Source organism: Rhinolophus sinicus, chromosome 14, assembly GCF_057876585.1.
Source record: "Rhinolophus sinicus isolate RSI-liver-muscle chromosome 14, RSI-T2T, whole genome shotgun sequence".
Taxonomy (NCBI): domain Eukaryota; kingdom Metazoa; phylum Chordata; class Mammalia; order Chiroptera; family Rhinolophidae; genus Rhinolophus; species Rhinolophus sinicus.
This window is the reverse complement of record NC_142514.1, coordinates 10,364,281-10,387,708: the sequence shown is the minus strand read 5'-3', so window position 1 is coordinate 10,387,708 and position 23,428 is coordinate 10,364,281. Positions and strand designations below refer to the sequence as shown.

The window sequence follows — 23,428 nt, the reverse complement described above, 5'->3', positions numbered from 1 at the left end:
GGAGGAAGCCTAGACATCACATAATCCCCTTCCCTCACTTTACAGGTAAAGAAAGAGATTCAGAGAAATTAAGGGATTTATCCCACTTTGTCGAGCTAATAACATTGTAGAACAAGAATCTAAACTGGATGTTTTAGGGCCAAGTCTGGTGCACTATTATATCACTCATAGGAGTTAACAATAAAATGGAACAAGGCCAATAAATCCAAGTACACGTAAGAATTATGTAGGCAGAAGCAAGAACAAGAGTATACACGGAGAGACGTGGTTTTATGCAAAGCCAGAAGAGACATCACCAAGGGAGGGCAAGCGGCCACACAGCACCAGCCCCGGGGCCTTAAGCCCCTCTAAGTTAGGCAGCGCACCCAGAACTTCCCAGATACTAGCACTTTTCATACTCGCAAACACCTGAGTGTGAGTATTGTACTTTCCATGGATGAGGACACTGGTGCTGAGAGAAGCTGGCATCACAGTCAGTATGTGGTGGAGCCAAGATGTGAACCCAGGCCCATCTGAGTGCGAAGCCGGCATCCCCCCCTCTCCATCGACCTCCTCCAGCCCAGGTTCTGAACACTGGAGGGATCCATTTCTTAGCGACCGCCTCACCCTGAAGGACCTTCCCAGGGACTGCTGCACAGACCAGATGCCAATTTACTACCCGAGCCTGCGGAGCACGCCTTTCTAGTAAAGGTGTCATTCAGGGTGCCCGCTACCAGATTTTGGGACACACAAGGACCGAATGAGTCATCGGAAAGGTGGCTGACGGGCCTGAAGTCAGGATGCGGGATACAGGCAGCCTTTGGAGAGCAAAGGAGAATTGAAGAGATCTCTGCACCTGCTGCTCCTTCTCTTCCCCCAGGTATCCCTGAAACACTGTCTCACCTCCTGTGGGCCGGGCCGCCTTCTAAGGAAGACCTTCCTCGTCTGCCCAGTTTAATACAGCAACCAGTCAGCCCAGCAGTCCCCAGTACCACCCTGCTTTATCATGCTGTGTCACCATCTGACAGACTGCATATTTTGTTTGTTTGTTTGTGTCCACTCACTAGAATATAAACTCAACGAATGCAGGGATTTTGGGCTACTTTGCTCACTACTGTATTCCTGATATCTAGAACAGTTCTTGGCACTTAGTAGGCACTCACTGTTTTCTTAAACAAATAAATGAAGTATTCAAAGTCAGATCCAGATTGAAAGCCCAGCTCTGCTACCCATTAGCTGTGTAACTTTAGATAAGTCATTTAACCTCTCTGAGCGTCTGTTTCTTTAGTTGTAAAAGAGAGATAAGCTCTTGAGGATTCAATGACAGTATAAAAAAGAACCTAACCCGGAACCTGGGATAGAGTAGGTGCCTAATGAATTATAACTACTATTATTATGACGTCATCCAGACCATGTGAAGTCTGAGGCTGAGACTGTCTCTTCTGTGAGTGGGATTTTATCCTCCAACAGACTCTGCCTCTTCCTTGTACAGAGTGAGATAAACAATGCCAAACCCTCCATCTTTAGGTTGTCCTTTCCCCACCTGTCCTATTCTCCCATCAATATAGCTTTTTTCCAGTGAAAATAGAATACAAGTGATTAGGTTTCATTTCTTTGACTTAAAATTACTTTTGAGTCCTTGGAATTACACACATCACCTTCATTATAGTCAGCGTTTCCAATCTATAAAGGCTATTTTCTTGGATCATTTCTACAAAGGACTAAGACTAACTATTATAGTCCCATTTCTAAACTCTGGAGGAATTTTACTTCTCCCCTATAGATTAACTATCATAAGGATTAGAATAGAATAAAGAATGATAAATATCCGCTGTCTCCATTGGTGGTATTTTTCCTCCTGGGAAGGTATTTAAGAGCATAATAAGGATTCCAAAAGTCATTTAAAGTCCAGACCGAAGCCCTCCACAGCCGCCCTCCAAGCTGTGAAAGCCGAGTAAGGCACTCTTTTCTCCCTGGGACTCAGGCTGGAAAATGACCATAATGACGGGTGGTGACTTAGGGTCGCTGAGTCACAGTGAACAACACTTTCCATTGTCTCTTCCTCTGCCTTCAAATTCTCTACACTCCAAACTTCAGGATTCACAGAGGGAGCTCGGCTGGGCCAACAGCGAGTGAGACTGTTTAGGTATTCTTATCTTGATTCCGCATAACCCAGAATCCAAACGAACTGGGGTTGAAACTTTAAAAGAGGCAAAGCACATGTGACCTATTTCAGAAACATTATTAGATTTTTATAGGCGTTATTGATGTTTCTGGCTAAGGTGCCGATCCAGGGGAATCAAAAATACTTTTAAAATTCTTTTTTTAGGTTGTAAGAGGGTCTTCTTTCTGTATAGTACTAAACATCTCTGAGTCATGACTCTGTTTTGAGGTGCCAAATTCTATTTGCTTTCATTACACACTCCAAAATGTGTAGGGGAACCCTTTTTCCCCTCTGTAGCACACACACATTCATTTTTCTTTCAGTTTTCACATATGCCTTAAGGGAGCCCAATGGAAGAACATGCCATTCTCAAATCTGGCTAAATACACCCTGTTAAGAAGCAAACTACTGAGATGCAAAATAATGTGAAATAAAACAAAATCAAGGACATGGAGCTAAAGCAGGTTTTTTTTTTCTTTTTTTACCAATTTCTAGGTAGACCCTTTACCTAGACAGTATGAATTTGTTAGATATTTAGCAATTCCTTGAAAGAGAGGCATTACTCCTTCTTTTTAAATAAGAAGGCATGGTGAATAATCACTGCATGATTATTTAAATTGGGTTTCCCTAAAATGAGTTTTGATTTCAAGACACGAACCTCCTCCCCACCCTGGTAGCTCTGCCTGCATTGTGTGTGCTGTGATGATTCAGGTGTGTCTCTCATTTTGGTGTCCTGGGTACAAGGACCAAGTCTGACTTATTTCTGAAGCAGTGCAGCACAGTGGTTCAAAGAGTGAATCTGGAGTTCGATTCCGGGGTCCATAGCCCAACACTGCTGCTTATGGACAGTGTGACCTCTATTAGTTCCTTAACCTTCCTGGGCCTCAGTTTGCTCATCTGTAAAATAGGGATAACAACAGTCCCTCCCTCATTGGATTGCTTTGGGGGTAAGATAATCCATACAAAGCATTTAGCACAATGAAAAACAAATGAAATTCTCCATAAAAACTATTATTATTACTAGAACATATGTAGTGTCTAACATAGTACTAGGTCATCAAGGAAAAAGTTTTAAATGAGAACATGGAATGAATTCCTAATCATCCTCTACTGACTATAGTGTCCTGAACTTGCACATGTGAGGCTGGTGTGAATTCTCGGGGTACGTATCTGCTCTTCAACTAAATGGTACGGTCCTCAAGGTCAGGGGCAGTGCTGACTGTTTGTGGGCCCTCCTCCACAGCACGGCCTTCTCTAAATGCTGATGCTTTTGCACACTAGTTATTACCGCACTGCATGACTGTAGATTCCCCCTAAATAGCACCATTTCTCCTCGGGGTAGAACTGTTCTAGTTCGTTCATGCGTGGCAATTCGGGCATTTTATGTTATTCTGAGAGAACGTCCAAGCCTCCCCAGACCACTCAGCTGATCTTTAAGAATGTCTGCTCATTCTGTCAACTCAGAATAGAAACATTTTCTGCAGTATTTGTCTTAAAGGGTAGGGCTGCTTCATGTGGACAGGGCACGGCCACGAATGTTGTAATGATCTCATCTCAATGTCGCCCAACTGTAATCAAGCGGAACCTGACTATCAGGCATCTTCAACTAATCTGGATGTTCCAAAGGGTGGGGCTGGGAGGAGGTTTGTGGAGCAGGGGAACAGACTAATCAATATTACTTCTATGGATCTAAATCCAGCTCCTTCCATCCTTGTCATTTTGAGTCCTGACTCATTAGGATTATGAACCAAAAAAAATGGAAAGATAGTCATCAAAGATTTATGGACCTGAAAGGCAGCACAGCATCGGGTTCAGTATATGGACTATAGAGCCACACTACATGGGTTCAAATCCCAGCACCAACTGTGGGACTTTGACAAGGTCAACAGGGAGCTAAGAATCTGTAGAAGGGATGACAATAGCGCCTGCCTCAAAGGGTTGTCTAATATGAGTTGATATTTATAATAGTGCTTAGCATATGGTAAACTCTCAACAAATATAAGCTATTATTTTTCTTGTATTATTTTCACATCATCATATTCAGTATGTCTAAACTGTAGTTACTATTGAGAACCACTTCTCCCCAAATTCAATTATTCCATTTTTCCCTGCCCATCCAGTAGCCTGAGTCAGAATGCAGAGTCCATCGTGACCGCCCCTCACCTTCTTTTTTCTCATTTCTCACATTCAAATGGTCTCCAGGAGCCAGGTCCCTCCAGGCCGCCACGATCCTACCCACAAAAGACCTGACACTTGTCTACCTCTCTCTATTTCGACTGCCCCAGTTGAGGCCAGTGGTCGCTGTCTTGCCAGGGCTGGTAACCTCCCAGCCTCCATCCTCACCTTTAATTTGTTCTTCACATAGCTTTAACCGTTAGCGTAGATCTAATTAGATCACTCTTCGATGTAAAAACTTTCCCTGGCTTTATTATATACTATAAAATAAAGCCAAGCATCCTTAGCATGGAATTTAAGGCTTCTTACTACCTGGCTCTCAGCATGCTCTTCTGCTTCAGCTTCTCTCACCTACACCTGCTGCTGGCTCTCCTGAAAATCCGGTTCCTGGCCTGCACTGCGCCCTCTGCCTGTGGTGTTCCTTCCCCTTTCCTGCCCAGCCAACTGCTAATCACCTTTCAAGACTCAGCTGAAAATAAGTTAAAAGCTGGTGCTTGCTTGTGAGTGACTTGAAGAAAGTTGACTAGTACATTTAAGAATTTTCAAATGAGTTTATAGAATAGGTGCTTTCAAAAATTTTAGTTTGGGGCCCAGTGGCTCAGGCGGTTAGAGCTCCATGCTCCTAACTCTAAAGGCTGCCGGTTTGATTCCCACTTGGGCCAGTGGGCTCTCAACCACAAGGTTGCCAGTTCGATTCCTCGAATCCCGCAAGGGATGGTGGGCAGTGCCCCCTGCAACTAAGATTGAACACAGCACCTTGAGCTGAGCTGCCGCTGAGCTCCCGGATGGCTCAGTTGGTTGGAGCGCGTCCTCTCAACCACAAGGTTGCCAGTTCCACTCCCACAAGGGATGGTGGGCTGCACCCCTGCAACTAGCAACAGCAACTGGACCTGGAGCTGAGCTGCACCCTCCACAACTAAGACTGAAAGGACAACAACCTGAAGCTGAAGGGTACCCTCCACAACTAAGATTGAAAGGACAACAACTTGACTTAGAAAAAAGTCCTGGAAGTACACACTGTTCCCCAATAAAGTCCTGTTCCCCTTCCCCAATAAAATCTTTAAAAAAAATAAATTAGTTTGGTAAACCAGAAAACTCAATCAATCAGAAATTCTCTGTTCATTTATTAAGTGCTTAATATGTATAAGGTCCTTAATAAAAACTTTTCTCATTTAATATTCGTAACAATCCTGTTGGTCTGACAGTATTACACCCATTTTAGAGATGAAGAAACCTGGGGTAAGTAATTTCTCTATGGACACAAAGACAGTAAATGACAGAGCTGAGATTTGAACTCTGGTCTATCTGACTCCAAAGCACGTGGTCATAACATAATCTCACATCATGTATGCTTGCTTGGAAGGCTTGAAATATAATGTTGCACTTTGGTGTAAATGCATTATTGTCCTGAATTATGCAATGGTTTAATCTTTATGTTCTGCTGTTGGCTTTTAATGTCAGCTCCTAGACTAGGGACGTTAAATAGTTTCCAATATACCACCTAGAATGGTATATTGCAGTTAAGCTTTGTGATGAAGGAGCTGGTCAATCAGTGACTCCTACTTGATCTTACCCGCTCATTCACTCATCCTGCACCATCAGCAAGCATCTACTGACTGCCTGCCACATGTCAGACATTGTGCCAAACAGGTTCTTTCACTTTCCAAGATCTTCTTTATTCAGTCTCAGGAAAGCATTTTGGCAAATCTGAGTACCTGGGTGCTTCTGAACAACAGGTTGAAATGTCTGTTTTAGAATAAATGAACTGATGGTTTTTAGTGGTACGCTCTCTCCAGAGACCTCCCGGTCCCTCAGCTGCTATGATTGAGTCTGTCCCTTTTTACTCAAAAATAGGTCTGCTAATGCCTGTAACACACACACACACACACACACACACACACACACACTTCAGTAATTCCAACTTTTAAGAGTTATAAGTATCTTCCCTGGATCACTAAAATCTGCTTGGCACTAAATGGTAACTGTAAACAAAGACAAGGCTAATCCATAATCAAGAATGGGTTGAATGACCCATTGACCATTATGGGTTGAATTCTGTCCCCGCCCTCTAAATTCATCTGTTGAAGCCTAAGCCCCTGAACTTCAGAATGTGACTGTATTTGGAGACAGGGCTTTTAAAGAGGTAATTAAGTTAAAATGGGGTCGTTAGGGTGGGCCCTAATCCAATATGATTGGTGTCTTTATAAGAAGAGTTTAGGACACAGAAAGAGAGAGTGAGACACCAGACACATGTGCACATAGAGAGACGACCATGTGAACACACAGGGAGAAGAGGACCATCTACAAGCCAAGGGGAGAGACCTCAGAAGAAACCAACCTGCCGACACCTCGATCTTGGACTTCTCGACAACTGTGAGGAAATCAATTTCTGCTGCTTATGTGATATTTTCTTATGGCAGCCCTAGCAAATTAATCCACAGAGTGAAATCGTAAGTACTGTAAGAATAATCTACCCAAAAATCGGAAAACATTTATACATAAAGACACGTGAGCTCCAATGTTCATTGCAGCTTTGTTTACGGTGGCCAAGACATGTAAACAACCAAAATGTCCTTCGATAGATGAATGGATAAAGAAGTTGTGGTATATATACACAATGGAATACTATTCGGCAGTAAGAAAAGATGATATAGGAACATTTGTGACAACATGGATGGATCTTGAGAGTACAATGCTAAGCGAAATAAGTCAGACAGAAAAAGCAAAGAACCATATGATTTCACTGATATGTGGTATGTAAACCAGAAACAACAAAAGAACAAGACAAACAAATGAGAAACAAAAACTCATAGACACAGACAATAGTTTAGTGGTTACCAGAGGGTAAGGGGTGGGGGGGTGGGAGATGAGGGTAAGGGGGATCAAATATATGGTGATGGAAGGAGAACTGACTCTGGGTGGTGAACACACAATGGGATTTATAGATGATGTAATACAGAATTGTACACCTGAAATCTATGTAATTTTACTAACAATTGTCACCCCAATAAATTAAAAAAAAAAAAAAGAATAATCTGCAAATCCTCCCAGCCTTAAAACTGATGCTTGAGGGCTGCTTTGTTCACCAATAAATTTAAGCTTCCCCTACGTAGTAGGCTCCCAAATAGGTGTTGGGAGGCTAAACAGAAAAAGCTTCAAATTAGTAATGCAAAATGAAAGTGGCTGATACATTTCCCTTCTGTGAAAATGTACCCTTGGAAAACAGCAGTCACTGTGAGCTTGTGAAGAGAAACCGCACTGTTCCTTCTCCCCAATACCCCATAAAATTCAAGATTTAAAAGTTACCTTCTCTTATATAAACATCTTCCAATGAATAAAATTATCTTACCCAATTCTTCCAGTTCTTGAACTACTTCTTTCCAAACAGGCTCGATATGGATACAGCTAAAGCACCAATCTGAGGTGATCTTAATGAGGTAGGGTTTCTTGAAGCTATCTGGAACCACTTCGTTCACATAATGTGAAAAGTGCAATAAATACTTTTCATCCATCGAGTCCCGCCTCTCAGAATTAAAAGGGAAGTGAAAAAAAGATTCATCAAAATAAAAATTTTCATGGAAATGGCGGAAGCGATACTCTCGCTGCTGTTGCTGCTTCTGGTAGCCCTGGTTCTCTCCAGCATCTCCATAGTGATCATAATTTGATCTCTTTTCTTCATTGGAAAGAATCTACAGGGAAAGAAAAAAAATAAGAAATTAAAGAACAAAAAAAGGTTTACTCAAAGAACTTTCCTGTAAGCAGCTTAGAAGACATAAGAAAATAAATGTAAAGATCTGACACGATTAGATATTCTAAATGCAGTCACTCAACATACCAGGAAACTCTTCTTCCCATAGAAACACTGAGTATTTCAAGACCAAATTACTTCAGTTGTTGAGATACTCACGTTCATCTTGGATTTAAAGATTTTGAGCTGTCACAATACTAAACACCTCAGTAAAACGAATAAAACTTAACATAATGTTCATCACTAGGATTCAACCACAAGAAAACTGACTAGGTCACACCCTTTAAGTTGGAAGAATTCAAACCAGAATATGAAAATCTGTGAATATCAAAAAGTAACAGCAGAATTGAGTTCAGTGTCTTGCACGTAGCTTTGTTTTAACTTAGAAACAACTTTGAAGTCTAAAACTTGAGAACCTGTTTTAGGATGATGTGTCGTTCTAGACACTAAGCTCTGTCTGTTGAAGCACATTACCCCACATAAATCAGGCTGCCGTGGACTTATCTTGTACGAGTCTTTACGATCAACCTACTTTAGCTGACATGTTGGAAAATAGTTGAAAATCTTGTGTTTAAATGTATTTGTAACCTTGTGTCACTTTAATAAATACAGGCAAATTGGTCTATAGTTATTTAAGTTTCTAGATATGTGCTGCCAAAGTGAGCATGTAACACAAGTTTTTAAAAAGGAAAAGCAATAGAAACATACATTCAGGGTAATTCTAAAATTCCAATTCAAACCTTTAAACTAGGCCATTTTTCTTCCAAGAGCTGAAGTGTTCAGGCACTAGTTTCAACTTACTGGATGTGGCCAAATACGGTCTCTCGACCATCGTCTAGAAACTGGGTCAAGGCTACAGGGAGCATGTCCCATATGAGAGGACTTTATAAAACTCATTACCTAAGGCATATCTTATAAGAGGTAATGGATGCATCACAAAGTTTGACACGGTACCTCGTAGGCCTTGCTAATTTGAATGAACTTGTCTTCTGCTCCAGGATCTTTGTTTTTGTCAGGATGCCTGAAACACAAATGGGCAGGCAGTGAGAATGGGTTTAATATTCCACACGTGGTCAATTAACATCGTTATACACACAGTTCACTATATCAGAGGCAACAGGAAGGCTATCCTGTTAGGACAGTGTCTTAAAAATAAATGGTAGAAGCAATCAGTTGCTTCACATGACGATATTAAATGCAACTTTAAAATGGGCAAGTTCTGGGGGCGGCCAGTTAGCGCAGTTGGTTAGAATGCAGTACTCTTAACAACAAGGTTGCTGGTTCGATCCCCACATGGGCCACTGTGAGCTGCGCCCTCCACAACTAGATTGAAACAACTACGTGACTTGGAACTGATGGGTCCTGGAAAAACACAACTGAAAAAATAAAATAAAATAAAAAATACACACACACACAAAAAGCGCAAGTTCTTCTAACAGCACTTTAGCTGGGCACGTTTTCAAAGTACAACACGAGACAGTGCTGCAGCATTTCACTGAGGAACAGTGGGAAATGTATAAGCCTTTACACTGCTCCTAAACATGGCTAAAGCTGGCTCAAGGCTGAAGTCACTTATCCATAAGAACCAACTGCTTTTCCCAGGGTGGCAGCACTTCAGCCCAATGTTAGAATGATATCAATGAAGGTATTTCTTCTGACAACTCAGGCAGACATAGGAAATAGCTTTAGCTGCAACATGAATTTGTTTAGTAAAAACATAACATCTTGCTGCTGATGTTCAAATTAGAACATTTTAATTTTCATTACTACTGTGGTTATCCCATTCTACCTACGTATGATTGACTTTTACCTATAAATGGATAAGATGTGAGCAAAGTCTACAGTTTATGTAAAGTGATTTCAACTAATATTAGAATTAATATTTGCTACTATGCGCAACTGGCAATTATCCATTTTGCAGTCATATATTATTCTGTAATCTGCTTATCATCAATTTTAGCTTTGGGAATTTTAAAGTCCTGGAAAGCAGAGGCTGAACTAATTTTTCAATGTTCATTTTATTAAGAGACTGTTACAGAGCTTATTCTTTAAGTAATCACTTCTGCTAACTTCTAATAAATTTCCTCAAGCAAAAGTTCTGGAAAGAGAAACAATCTACTGGGAAGCAAATGACTCCTGAAAACAGCATCAAGTACATTGGAATAAGAAAAATTTACAACCTGACCAACTTATTCCAACAGGATCACATCTGAAAGAATAATACCACATATTCTGATTTCTCTAAAAATAAAGAAACTTCAAACAGTTGGCTATTGAATTTGGACATCACTCCTTCCTCAACTGTTTAATCCTTGTTATGAATATTAGTGGGAAAAATATCAGCTAGGTATAGTGAAAATAGTACAGCTTAACGAAACAAGATGGCAGTTTCAAGCATGTTTCTGGAGGACAAAAAAAAAAGTGCTTTAAATATTCAAACTTAGGCTAAAGGCTGAGAAGCTAAAATTATGCGATCATACAAATGAAGACTTAACACACAGAAAGAACTCTGTAGGGGGAGAAGGGAAGGAAGGGACTTATAAAGAGACTGAACCAGAGAGAGAGTTTTGAGGGCAGCTGGGTTAAAACCACAGATCTTGGAACAGAGGAAACCAAGGCCCAAGAATTGGGAGGAAACCACAGGACAGTTTCAGCGTATAAGGAATATTCTCCTAATCGCAGGGAGACACCACAAAGTTGAAAACACTTTAGGAAAGGATAAATTCAGCTCTAGGAAAGAACCGTCCAATGCTATTTTCAGTGTATAGGAAATGTTTCACAAACTGCAATATAATACACATCCTTTACATTTCAAAATGAAGAAAATATTGTATTTGGTATCTACTGTCAGTCTACCTACCTCTAAGGGAATAAAAATGAAGGTAGAAAAAGTAATATAGTTTGAATGTCAACTGTAATTGAAAAATAAATGAAAAATACAAAAAATAATGATAATAAACATAAAAAAATAACACAGTAAAGTATTAGACAAATCAATTATTGCTCAGGTGACTGACCATGTGCTTCAAATCAAATTTTATTATGCCTTTTTCTTTGGTAGAAGTTATCTTGCCAATGTAGATGACAAAAGAAAAGTACTTATGATAAAACTTAATTATTGGGAGAGAAACAGTTTTCTTGAGAGAAAATCCAATTTTAAATGGTTTTACCAAGCAAGGGAGGGGAAAGCTCTTGAGAAGTGTAAGCAACACTATTAAGTAGTAAACCACAGTAGAGAAAGGCTACAGATCCAATTCAACAATTAGTAGCTCATTCTGAAAAGTCAAACTGGGAAGAAACACTACTATGTTCACTGCATATGAAACCATTACAAAATGAAACAAACTATTTCCGCGATAAAACACTGCCAATGCCAACACAGCAGAAAATAACAGTATAGTAAAAATACAATCATAAAGTAAAATTTTAGACTTTCACTGGATGATACTCTATATATTTCTATGGTGATGAATTACTCCTAGAGAGACTCTAATGAAGGAAGAGAAGCATATGACTCATTTAATTAATATCATAACACCCTTTTCAGCTCTGGAAGACAGCAGTTAAAACTATACATTTTAAATAGGTCCTAAGCTATCATTTCTGTGTTTAAAACGTTGTCAAAGGCCATATCCTGTCTAAAAGAATGTTGCTACCTTATGAATTCATTGCAGATTTATACATTTTGCTTTAAACATCATGAGGCAAGAGTCGGAAATGATGTTGAAAGCAACTTTGCTGTAAAGAGTCCCTGGAAAGAGGCCACGCATAACGAGAGATTGGGTTTTTAGTATCCAATTCTGGTTTCCTCACCGATATGAATATGGTCTAAAATATCTGTCTATTCAAAACATTATGTTTTAAAACTATCTTTTACCTTTATTGCAATCAGTTTAAAACTAAGATACACCTTTGATTGAAGAAGAATGGTGTCAGGCAGTCATGCGCAGCTTGCAATGTCATCTACAAGTGGCAGTTTTGTTCCTGCATAACTTCCTACCCACCCACACACTAACCCACTCACTCTTACTTCTGCCCAGATGGGTAAGTGATCAAAAAGCAAAAAAGCAATAAACTACCTGTTGGTCCAGAGGGTCAAACTATGGAACCCAAAGGTAATAGAGGCTTAACTCTGAGCATAGATCTCCTCACTCGTAAAACAGGGACAGCAGTACCCTCCCTCATAGGCTAATCATGAGAGTTAAATGAGATAGAAAACATAGGACCTGGAGCCTCGCATGCAGAAGGCCATCAATGATGGTTCCCGTCCCAAGCCTTTCATTACTGATGCTTGGTTTACCCAGCTTGTAGTCGCTGGTGTCCTTTCCCTCCTTTCCTCCTCCTGCTGCTCCCCTCCAGCTATATAATCCAACACTTCTACTTCTTTGGTAAGTCCACAGCATTAGTGGAAGAAATTGATCATGTCTGTCCAAAATAAGTTTTAAATTTATTGCTATCCTGCTAATTCACAAACACTTGTATTAATATATTCTCTAGCATATTCCATATCCATAGGTAAAATTATGATTTTGCTATAATTTTTAAAAGTAATGTACTCAATTCCTGAATAGTCCCTTTAAATCAAGGGCAAAAAGCTCTTAATGTAAAATTTTTGTGAAAGCTTAAAAAGTTAATAATCTAGAAAATAGGATTGGATAGTGTTCCCATTAGCAATGACACTCATAAAGAGTTACTTTATGAATAACATCATGGGAAGGGTAGCTTATCCCTTGTCGATTACATACATATTTTAAAAATTAAAGTTCCCCTCCTACTTTACTTTAACATTAAATATGCTAACAGTATGTAGGGCAATTAAAGGGGTTTCACAGTAATACAGGCTTTGGGTCACATCACTAAAAATTATAGAATAACATGAACATTAGTTCTCCCAAATAAAATATTTTAGACAGATATATTATATATTTATTGAACACAGAAACAGAGACAAATAAAAGCTAATCATAATTTAGGCTTCATTCCCCTGCTAAAACTGCTTAGTTTATATTAAACTATTTCTTTGTTTCACCTACCATTCCCGGGCGAGCTTCTTATAAGCCTTTTTAATGTCAGCCTGACTGGCTGTTCGGCTGACCCCTAGGACTCTGTATGGGTCAAAATCCAACGCAGACAGAATTTGCAGGATCAGAACCAGAACTATCAAGAACTGCCAGGAAATGCTCAACTTTTTCACTTCCATTTCTCTTCCTTTCCAGAGCTGAAATGATTGAAGAGGCAACAAGTTTCAGTGGTAGAAACCTGGAAAGTCTTGCTTTTTTAGGTAAAGGTATAAGATACAGAGATGAAAAACAAAACAAACAAAAGGTATTTTGCAGGAAAAGCGTCAAGCTGTTAGACCATATTTAAAAAAAATCAATAATCTCGCTACTATTTATATCACAAACGAGAACTATTATAGATGAAAAGATGAGCAATAAGAATTAATAGCGACTCTCCAGGATCCTTGGATTAGAAACGCTTTAGAAATGACTGAAAATGAATGAGATGAAATAATAAGCGAATGTGGGGAAAAATACATAGGAAAATCAAGGTGACTACATCTCAATACACTATTTCCCTTATACTGGTGATAGTTTAAACTTAAAATATGAGACTTAAGAATACTTCACTGAGTATATGCTAAATAAATTCATGAAATCCTAAGATTTACCATGTGCAAAACCACAAAATGAGATAGTTGTGACATTCTTGGGTGTTAAATAAGTACAAACACGAAAGTGAAATGCTCTTTAAAAACTATGCAATTATGATTTAATATGCCCCAATTCTATTCTTTCTTACCTAGTGCATTTGAACAAGAAAATGAGAAGCTGATCATTAGCAATATGGTCATTATAAATGGAGGCCTCAGGAAATGCTCAACTTTTTTTTCACTATTTGAGAAAAAGTGGTGAGAAAAAATTTAGTTTTCCACATGAAGGGGAATTAATGGCAAAGACTGTAGACCAGACAGACACAGTCTTCAAATATTAAAGCTCCATCTTTGGTGAGTGTAGTGACTGCATTCATTGTGGGTTTTGGAAATAATCCTGGCTGCTTTACGAACAAGGTAGTGCTGTATGACTGCCCTGACACACTCCAGGATTATGCTTTTTGGGATGTTATACAAAGTTTTATCAAGGCCAAATTTATCTTGACTCCCATAAATCACTAAAGTTTCAAGGTTCGAGTGTCAATTGTTGATAGCTTACTTAAGAGGGTGGGCAAAAGCTGTTAACAGCGGTGGATTTTAACAGGTGGAAGTCTAAATACTGACTGGGAGTCCTCACAAAATTGACTAACCTGATGACCAATGTTTAGGATTGCACGCATGCTGAATAAAATCCAAAAACAAACCAGTTTCTTTGTTAAGGTGACCTAGAACCTATTCTAGCCTACAAAACAGGTCCAGCGCGCTAAAAATCCGAAGGTGATGTAGCTGCTGGGTAAGCACTTGGGCTCTGGAATCAGACGAAGATTGGGAGCCATCCTCCACCACTTTATGACCTTGGGCAAGTTAGTTAAACTTGTTAAGCCTCATTGTCCTTATTCAAAAAAGGGGGGTGAATAATACCATCCAGAAAGGATCAACATGGGGGTTAAATGTATGTAAAGGATTTACTGAGCATAGGGTCAACAGTCAGTAAGTGGTACTTGGTAGTTTTTTCTGCCGTGCTGTGCAACCACTGCCTTATTCAACTGTGTCAGTCGCTTCCAGAGTTCGTTAGAGGCCCCAAGTGCGGGGTGGGTGGGGGCTGTGAAGTTCTTTTGCTGACCGCCTGACGACGCCGGCCCCAGGGCAGAAAACAACCTGCCCAACAGGTAGGCTACCAACCTCAGGCAATATTCCCTAAACTAAGCGGCTGCTGCCGGAGACACACTCTGGGTCTGAGCCCCGCTTCGAACACCCGCCGGAGGTCGCAACCCTCCAGGAGACGGCCGCCTCCTCCGAGAGCCCTTGGCCGGGCCCAGTCGGTTCCCCTTTCCTCGCAGGCCCAGCAGGGACCGGGAACGAGGAGGAACGGAAGGGAGATTCCTGAGCCTGCCCGGTCCCGCCGCGTTCGCGGCTCCGCGCGTCACGCCGGGAAGGAGTTACCGGGAAAGGGCACCAGCCTAAACGGCGGCAGCTTCCGACATCCAGTTAGTCCGCTGGCAGGTAGCCTCTGGTCCACACCAGCGCTCTTCGGGGCCTGGGGAGGGGAAAAGATTGAAGGGAGTCACGTGATACTTAAAGGCCCCGCTCACCAAAGGCGCGCACTGAACCGGCTGAGGGCCTCTACTTGCGAATCTATTTTGACCCTTGTCACCCACCGTCTGCGCGTGGACCTGGCGCGGTTGCCATAGGAACGAGGCGCGCTCCTTGGCGGGCCCAAAAGGCATGGTCGTGACCAAAGAGGTCAAAACGTGCCTCCTAGCGAGGCTAAGTCGCGATGCATGATGGGATGCGAAAAAGACCTCCCCGATCCAGGGAGGAGTTTCCAGTCCTACCAGGAGATGGCCCTCGTCTAGCAACGGTTGTTAGGGTGGGGAAGCAAACGCTGGTCTCCGTTCTCTTTAAGCCTATTCATAGAATTCTAGAGCGTCAGAGTTGGAAGGGACCTTAGGGATCCTTTCTAGTCCAACTCCTCCATATGCTGATGGGTAGACTGAGGCCCAGAGATGGGCAGGGACTTGCCCAAGGCCTAGAACCCAGGACTTCTAAACCCGTTTACCAAAAAGCGAGCTCCACCCTAGAATGTGCCAATCCCTGCCTTTAGCAAAGGAAAGGGATGTGTGTGGTGGGGGTAAGAGGGAGAGGGCACAGGTGACTGAGGAAAACTTTCATTGAGCCAGAGACAGATTCTTTAGGGATATAGAGAGTTACATTTCATACCGCCCTGCCTTGTATATATGTATGTATGTATGCATGTATGTATGTACTTATTTATTTAGATCTCCTTGTATCTATCACTAACATACTATATCTTTTATTTTATCGTCTGTCTCCTCCTACTGGAATGTAAGCTCCTATGGCAGGGCTGTGTCTGCTTTGTTTCACCTCTGTATTCTCGATGCCTGCACAGACGTCGGCACAGGCAAGATCGCAGTAAATATTTGTGGAATAAATGAATAAATGGGGCTGAAATTTTGCTACTCAAAAGAATACATTAAAGGTGGACTCCCGGTTAAGAGTGTGGGCTTTGAGTTAGGTTCGAGTTTACGTCTTGCCCCCCTCTGCCACTTTCTACCTCCGTGCTCTTGAACGGTGACTTTCCTTCCTTGAGCCCCAGCATCCACATATATAAAATGGGGGGAAATACTTCCCTGGTAGGATTGTAGTCAGGGATAAATGAGATAATGCAATGCAAAGTGGCTAGCATAATGGCTGAGACCTAGCAAATGCTCAATAAACAGGATCAATTACTTCTCAGATGAGCCGTACAAATTGGGAGTTCAGAGGACGAGATTTCTGCCCGTTTTCTGTCGTTGTTTGGGAGGAGCAAGGGTGGGAGGGAGGGACGAGGGGAATGGAAAACCATGAAGTGTGGGCTGGTTGGATGAGACACACGAATTTGGAACAGTAAACGATAAGATCCGGACACCCGAGTGGAAGGTTTAATTGGGGGCAGGGGTGCCTAGAGGGGAGCCATACCCGGAAGGGGGTTGAGTGGGGGCGGGGACAGACTGTGGCTCGAGGCAGGGCTGTCTCTCTTATTAGTAGAGTGACCCACCCCGACTCTCGGTAAAAGTGAGTGGTCTTGAATTTTGGCGAGGGGCATGCGTCAGTGACGCGAGGGTGTGTCTGGGGCGGGGCGTTGACGTGGGGCGGGGCGTCGACGAGTGGGTGTGTACTGGGGGCGGTGCCACGGGGGGTGGGTCCTGGGGGCTGGACAGGGCTCAGAGGCGGAGCCAAATGGGCCGGAAGTGGCCTGGCCGGGGAGTTGGAACCTCGGGGTGAGGAAGATTCGGGGGTGGAGCGCAACGCGGTGGCTGGACCTCGGGCGGGTCCTGGGGAGCAGGCTGGGCGCAGTAGCCGTGGCCCGGAAGCGGCCGGAGGCGGCCGGTGTCCCCGCCGTCTGCTCGCCATGGACGACGCTGACCGGCAGGTCCTGCGGCGGTGCCGGGTGCGGCTGGTCAGCGAGCTTCAGGTGGCCCCTCTCTGGGACGTTCTGCTGAGCCGCGAGCTCTTCACGCCCGGCATGATCGAGGACATCCAGGTGCGCCCCCATCCAGCCGGCGCCCCCGGCTTCCCGCATCGCGCGCATACTTCTGTTACAGATGGGGACAGCGTAACTTAATGGCGGAGCTCCCACTTCTTCCTCTCCTATCTGTACCACCCAGTACCCACCCCCGTTTGGGGCACGGCTGTGTGGGAACCCCGATTTCCCTCACGGCGGCGAGCCCACTAAATTGCCCAGCCGACCCAAACAATCCCAGGCACCTACCTGAGGGCTTGCTGAAGCCATTCGGCGCCCTGCACCACCAGCGTGCAAGCTGCTGCGGCGTTGTGCTCTTGCCAGCAAGGAGGCATGTGTGTTTTTTCCTCCTCTAGCACGGAGATCCAGGGCATCAGACTACCTGGCACCCTGTCCTTGGACAAGTCACCTGTACTCTTTGAGCCCGTTTCCTGGGCCGTGAAACGGGAACAACAGTAGTATTGTCCTGAGGGCTAAATGTGATAACGGATGTGAAACAGTGGAGTGTCAGGCACAGAGTAAGGGCTCAACATATGGTGGTTGGCTGCCCTGTCCTCCTTGGCCAGCCCCTCATGTTAAGTTTATGTTTTGTAAGGGGTTTTGGAGATGAACGGTTTAATTCAGGTAATGGAGGGAATAATGAAGTCAAACCTTGGAGGTTCTCTTTAAAAGCACTTTCATATCTTTGTCTTATTTGACCCTTACCACAGGCCTGTGAGGTGAGGCAAGTTCACCGGGGATTTCCTACCATGGGCTGCAGTGGGTGTGTGTGGCTTCCTGGAGGCCCCTGGCCAGTGTCCTGTGGGCTGCTTACAGGCCGAGTGTCCAGTTTCTGCATCACCCAGGAGCTTGGCCTGACCCAGTGAGGAAGTCTTTAATAGGACAAGTGTCGTGTGGAAAATTAGCAATGACTAATATTAAAAGAAGCCTTTTGCGCATCTGCTGTGTGGCCTATACTGAGTGGTGGAAATGGTGTGAGACCATATCCTTGCCTTCAGATACATCCACAGTGGTCACCCATTCACATGCCCAACGTGTGGGCACTACAGCAGGCAGTCTCTGCCCTGCCCTCCAGCTCCACCTCCAGCTTCTTTCTTCCTGCTCCTGCCCTGCTCGCTGTCTCTGTTATATGGCCGGTAGTCAAGTAGGTGGTCACAGTAGCCCTAGCCAAGCCTGCAGCTGGGGAGAACAATCTCGAACCACATCCCCAGGCCTATAAGAAACAATACCATAATTGCAGGAGAGATGAGTGGTCCAGGGAACGTTTCTAGTCACAAGCACATTGATTAAAAGAGCTGTCCTATAGTTGTTAACTTTTCCTCATTATCATGGTGAAAAACATTCCCTTAGGTGGAGATTTAAAATGCTAATGAACATCGGGGTTCCATTGCTCTGGCCTGGCAGCAGTGTTGGACCAGCCTCAATATACTTTGGGGAGGGAGAAGGGAAAGAGGAAGGAATGGCCCCCAACCCCAAGAGCCCATAAAGCCACTGTGCCTATAAACCTGAGTGAGCCACACCCATTCTCTTTCGAGATGTGCTCCCTCAATGCGTCAAGCTTTTGCTTTAATAAACCTTTTTGTCTGCAAAACTGTTACGCCCATTCTCTTGATTTCTCTCCCAAGAGGGGCAAGGACCTCTGCACTGGTAACAGTCATGCCAGAATGCTGGGCTGGTGCTGCCAGATTTTTCATGTCTTTAAAGAGAAGCTGGAAATCATGATTTTGATGTCAAAGTCCCTGACTTTAAATGTTAGTAACAATTCAGAATTTGTAAAGAACGCTGTGTGAACAACAGGCCGCCCTTTCACCACACTGGTTTGGCTGATAAACACACAGACTTTGGAACCACATGGATCCGGGCCCTCATCCTGGCTTTGTTATATATTAACAAGTTGCAACACTTTTCTGTGACTCAGTTTCCCTCTTCCTGAAAGTGGGGATCATTGTAATTAAAGGTTGTTGAGGGGCACTAAATAAAATGATGCATGTAACAAGTGTCTGCCTTGTTGTGAGGGTTTAGTAACTGTTGAGAGAAATCAAAACACCACAATCTATTTGTAGAGAAGTAGACATGTACCTAACTGTTTTTCTAGTGAGAATTATCTTCTCAGTGACACTATATATTTAGGTCTGTGCTGTTCAATATAGTAGCCATTAGCCACATGTGGCTATTTCAATGTAAACCTGAAGTAATTAAGATTAAACAAAATAAAACATTCAGTTCCCCAGTCATAGGACCCACGTGCTCAGTAGCCGCACGTGGCTGATTGGACAGCCCTATTGGACTGCACAAATAAAGGACATTTCCCTCATCTTGAAAAGTTCCCTTGGACAGTGCTGCTGTAGGATATTTGAGGACAGGGTGGTGTCTTATTCCTGTGCTTCCTGAGGAACTTGGCCCAGTGCTGGATCTCAAAGGACAGCCAGCAGTTAACCAGCATCTTCTTCCTGCTTCCACCCTGCTCTCTGTCTCAGTGACAGGCCCCACCATCCCCACACCTGTCAATCTTGACCATGACCATTTCTCCTTCTTCACAGGCTACCCAATCAACGACCAAGTCCTGTAGATTCTCCCTCCTTATTTCTCTGGTCTGTCCTCTCACTTCTCTATATTCCACCTACACCATTTTTGCTGCCACCTGACCTGGCTATGGTTTTACTCCCTATAATTGTCCACCCTGTCCCCCAGGATAACTCCTGAAAGGCAGATCTGACTCTGTCACCCCCTTAGAACTCTTTAGTGGCTTCTCACCGCTTTCTTGGCAGGACCACACAAATGCCTCCTCCCTCACTCCTGCTCCCCACCCCCTACTTACAGTTCTCATTTCTTGGAATTCACTATTCATTTCCTAATGTTCCCTGGGGCCTCAGCTAAGATCCCCTCTTGGAACCCTCTGACCCCCAGGGCTTTTCAGGTGCCCGTGTACCTTCCTAGTCCCATGTGCTTTCCCTGTGGCACATCTCTCCTTGTTGTGTCATCATTGATGTGTCTGTTTCATTCCCCACCCGTCGTTTGCCCCTTGAGAACTGAGACTGTTTGCTGCTGTATTGTCAGCACTTAGCATAGTGCTGGGCACATAGTAGACGCCTCCAAAATACTAAATAGATACGCTAAGGCAGTCTCAATTTTTACCCACGTGCCTGATTGTTTAGATTTATGCTATAAGGGAAGTGGAGGGATGAGGTGAGCATCACAGGAAAGTGTGTGAGTAATAGTTCCATGTCTTTCTTTCCAAACAGCAAGCAGGCTCTGGGTCTCGGCCCGATCAGGCCAGGCAGCTGGTCATAGATCTGGAGACTCGAGGGAGGCAGGCCCTTCCTTTGTTCATCTCCTGCTTAGAGGACACAGGCCAGACCAGCCTGGCTTCATTGTTGAGAACAAGTAGCCAGGCAGCCAAGCAGGATCCGAAGGCCATCAGACCCTTGGATCCCATCCCTGTGGTGCTCGGACCAGTTGATCTCAAACGAGAGGAGCTGAGAATGGCAAAGCAGTATCCATCAAAGCCGATCCCAGGAAAACTCACTTCAGAGGTGCTGGGGCCAGAGGACATTGGTCCTGGAGGACTCAATGATGTCCGTGAGTACCGAGAGAGTGATTGGTGGGTGGGCATAACAAATGGTCACTGGGAAATGACCATTGGTACAGCTGGGCAGGCTGAGATTCAGAATTTAATTTTGGTGTTGTCTTTCTGAGTACTCGTAGGGGATGGGTGGAATATTCTGGTAGCCCTTCAGGAGATTTAATTTTGGCAGCCCCTCCTCTGAAAAGCAAGTGTTCTCTTCTGAATGGGTAATTTCAAATGACTTGTCTTCTGCTTCACAGATTCTTTCTTTTGTGCAATCTAGTCTGATATTGATGCTGTCCATTGCAGTTTTTCATTTTATTCATTGTATTCCACAGCTCCAGAATTTCTCTGTTTGGTTCTGTTTTATGATTTCTACCTCTCTTTTAAAATTCTCGTTTTATTTGTGTATTGTTTTCCCAATTTTGTTGAGTTATCTTTCTGTTGTAGGTAACTGAGCTTCCTTTAAACAATGATTTTTAATTCTTTATTGGACAGAGTTCATATTTCCATTCTTTGGGGTCGATTACTGGAAAACGACTGTGTTCCTTTGGTGGAGTCATGTTTCTTGATTTTTCATGTTCCTTGAAGTTTTGTGTTGCTGTCTTTGCATTTGAAGAAGCCTTACCTCATCCAATCATTGCTGACTGGCTTCTTCAGTGCATCTGATTTGGATATTTTATTTTATTTATTTTATTTTATTTTATTTTTGCATCAGCAGTGTCCTAGATCTTCTCCACTAGATTCCTGGACTTCTACAAAGGCATGCTGGTCTGTGGGTGATTGTCAAAGTCGGAGTTCTTTGTGGCAGAAGGCAGTAGAAAATTCCTATGCTGCCATTTTGATGTCACTTTCTCATAGTGTGGATCATTATTGCTAATTTGGGACATGAATAAATTCCTCAGTAGTGGATAATGGTTATATTTTTTAGGGTACAGTAAAATTTTGAAAATGAGCAATTGTTTCAGAATTAAGCCTGTGGACTAATTGAAGTCTTCAGGCTAGGGAAAACCATTTCTTTTTTTAAAAACGGGATGTGAATGCTTTTCTGCCATGACTTTTACATTGACGAGAGAATAGTTCCAACAAGGGGTTTAGGCCTGCTCTGAGCAATGAATGTCACCATCATTGGCACATAAGTGACATGAAACAACATGACATGGAGGTAGCCACCATGTTCTCTTTGCTTAAAAAAGAAAAAAATACCCCATGACCTTTAAGACTGGTGGCTAGTTGACTTCTAGCTAATTGAAATGAAAACGTTTGACATTGAAGGACAAAATGACAATTTTACTCCCTTATTCATTCTGCAAATATTTCCTGAGGACCTACTGTGTGTTGGGTCCCATGAGTTCCACAGAGTGGAAGCACCTACTCTCCTGGAGCTCCCCTTTCTCCCTTCTGTTCTAGGATTTCACATAAATGAAATTGCACCATATATAGTTACTTTTCTGGCTTTTTTTTTTTCTTTTCTTTTTTACTAGGCATAATGTTTTTGAGGTTATTTGGTGTTGCACGTATCAGTCAGTAGCTCATTCCTTTTTAGGCTGTGTGGTGTTCCATTGTATGGCTGTATCGCGGTTTGTTTCTCCATCAACTTGTTGACGGATGTTTGGGTTGTTTCTAGTTTGGGGCATTATTATTAACACTGGGGGCCAAGTCTTTTTGTGCCCAGTTCTTTTGGGTGTACACCTGGGAGTGGAATTGCTGGTCAGAGGGTAGGTGTGTGTTTAATTATTAGAAACAGTTCTCCAAGGTGGCTGTGCCCCTTGTCTCCCACCAGCAGTGTCTGAAGGTTCCCAAGTTCCCACTCCTATGTTTCTGTGGTGGCTGTCCTCACATAGTCCCTTGCTCCTGCCCTGTTAGACCCTGACATTCATGTTTTTCCTCTTTCTTTCTCTCTCCAGGTGCTCAGAGGGAATTGAGGGGAAACGCCGATGTGGTGAGTCTTCAGATGATTTGGGGCTAGTTGTCTTGGCTTTGGGCCCTTCGGCTCTCCACTCCCCAGGTCTTTCCCTGCAGCTGTGTCAGGAGCCCAGGGAACCCAGCCCAGCTGGAGAGAGGGTCCCAGGCCCAGACTCTCTACAGCTCCCTGACTCGAGCCCAGTTCTTCCTGGAGCAGATTGTCAACCCTGCTCTTTCCTCATCTGTGAAGTCAGGGGGTCAGACCTAATGAGGGGTGGGCATCAGAATCAGCTATGGCACCCACCCCAGACCTAGCCACTCACTCATTCACTCATTATTGTGTGACTTCTGTGACAGCCCTGGGTTCCGTGCTGGGATACCTGGGAACAGACCACTCGTGTTTCTAGTCCCCTAGTCCCCTGCTCGTGAAGCCATCAGCCTAGCAGAGGCTCATTATACAAAGAAATATATACATATAAATAATGTGAAGTACCGTGAACAAAAAGAACAGACTGATATGGGAGAGAATTACAAGGAAACTGTCAACGTTCTGATGGTAGGTCTGGGCATGAGTCTGCCGACAGAGCTGCCCACATGACTCAGGTGCTCCCCTGGACTAGATGGTCTATAAGGTCCTTTTGGGGTGACTACCTATGGGTGCTAGATTTCTGAGCTAGCAGTCCCATCCTTGAGTATTGTGATGGGAGCTAATCTCC

At 43.3% G+C, this 23,428-nt stretch overlaps 2 protein-coding genes across 6 annotated transcripts in view; one reads left to right on the top strand and one right to left on the bottom strand.

Moving 5' to 3' along the window:
* The window catches only part of DNAJC16 (DnaJ heat shock protein family (Hsp40) member C16), a 36,314-nt gene extending 20,839 nt beyond the window's left edge, over positions 1 to 15,475 (bottom strand). Inside the window, exons 1-6 of one of the 5 annotated variants that reach the window (XM_088790159.1) lie at positions 15,378 to 15,475; positions 15,163 to 15,256; positions 13,869 to 13,960; positions 13,100 to 13,284; positions 9,021 to 9,087; positions 7,668 to 8,007 (exon numbers count right to left, since the gene is read on the bottom strand). In XM_088790159.1, coding sequence (XP_088646285.1) covers positions 7,668 to 8,007; positions 9,021 to 9,087; positions 13,100 to 13,266 — 574 coding nt within the window. In that variant the 5' untranslated portion in view covers positions 13,267 to 13,284; positions 13,869 to 13,960; positions 15,163 to 15,256; positions 15,378 to 15,475. The other 4 variants (XM_088790157.1, XM_088790160.1, XM_088790158.1 and 1 more) reach the window with 4 other exon arrangements.
* A 1,250-nt stretch (positions 15,476 to 16,725) lies between these two features.
* The window catches only part of CASP9 (caspase 9), an 18,372-nt gene continuing 11,669 nt past the window's right edge, over positions 16,726 to 23,428 (top strand). Inside the window, exons 1-3 of the mRNA XM_088790164.1 lie at positions 16,726 to 17,263; positions 20,485 to 20,821; positions 22,715 to 22,749. Of these exons, the coding sequence (XP_088646290.1) occupies positions 17,132 to 17,263; positions 20,485 to 20,821; positions 22,715 to 22,749 (504 nt within the window). The 5' untranslated portion in view covers positions 16,726 to 17,131. The remainder of the gene's footprint in view (positions 17,264 to 20,484; positions 20,822 to 22,714; positions 22,750 to 23,428) is intronic.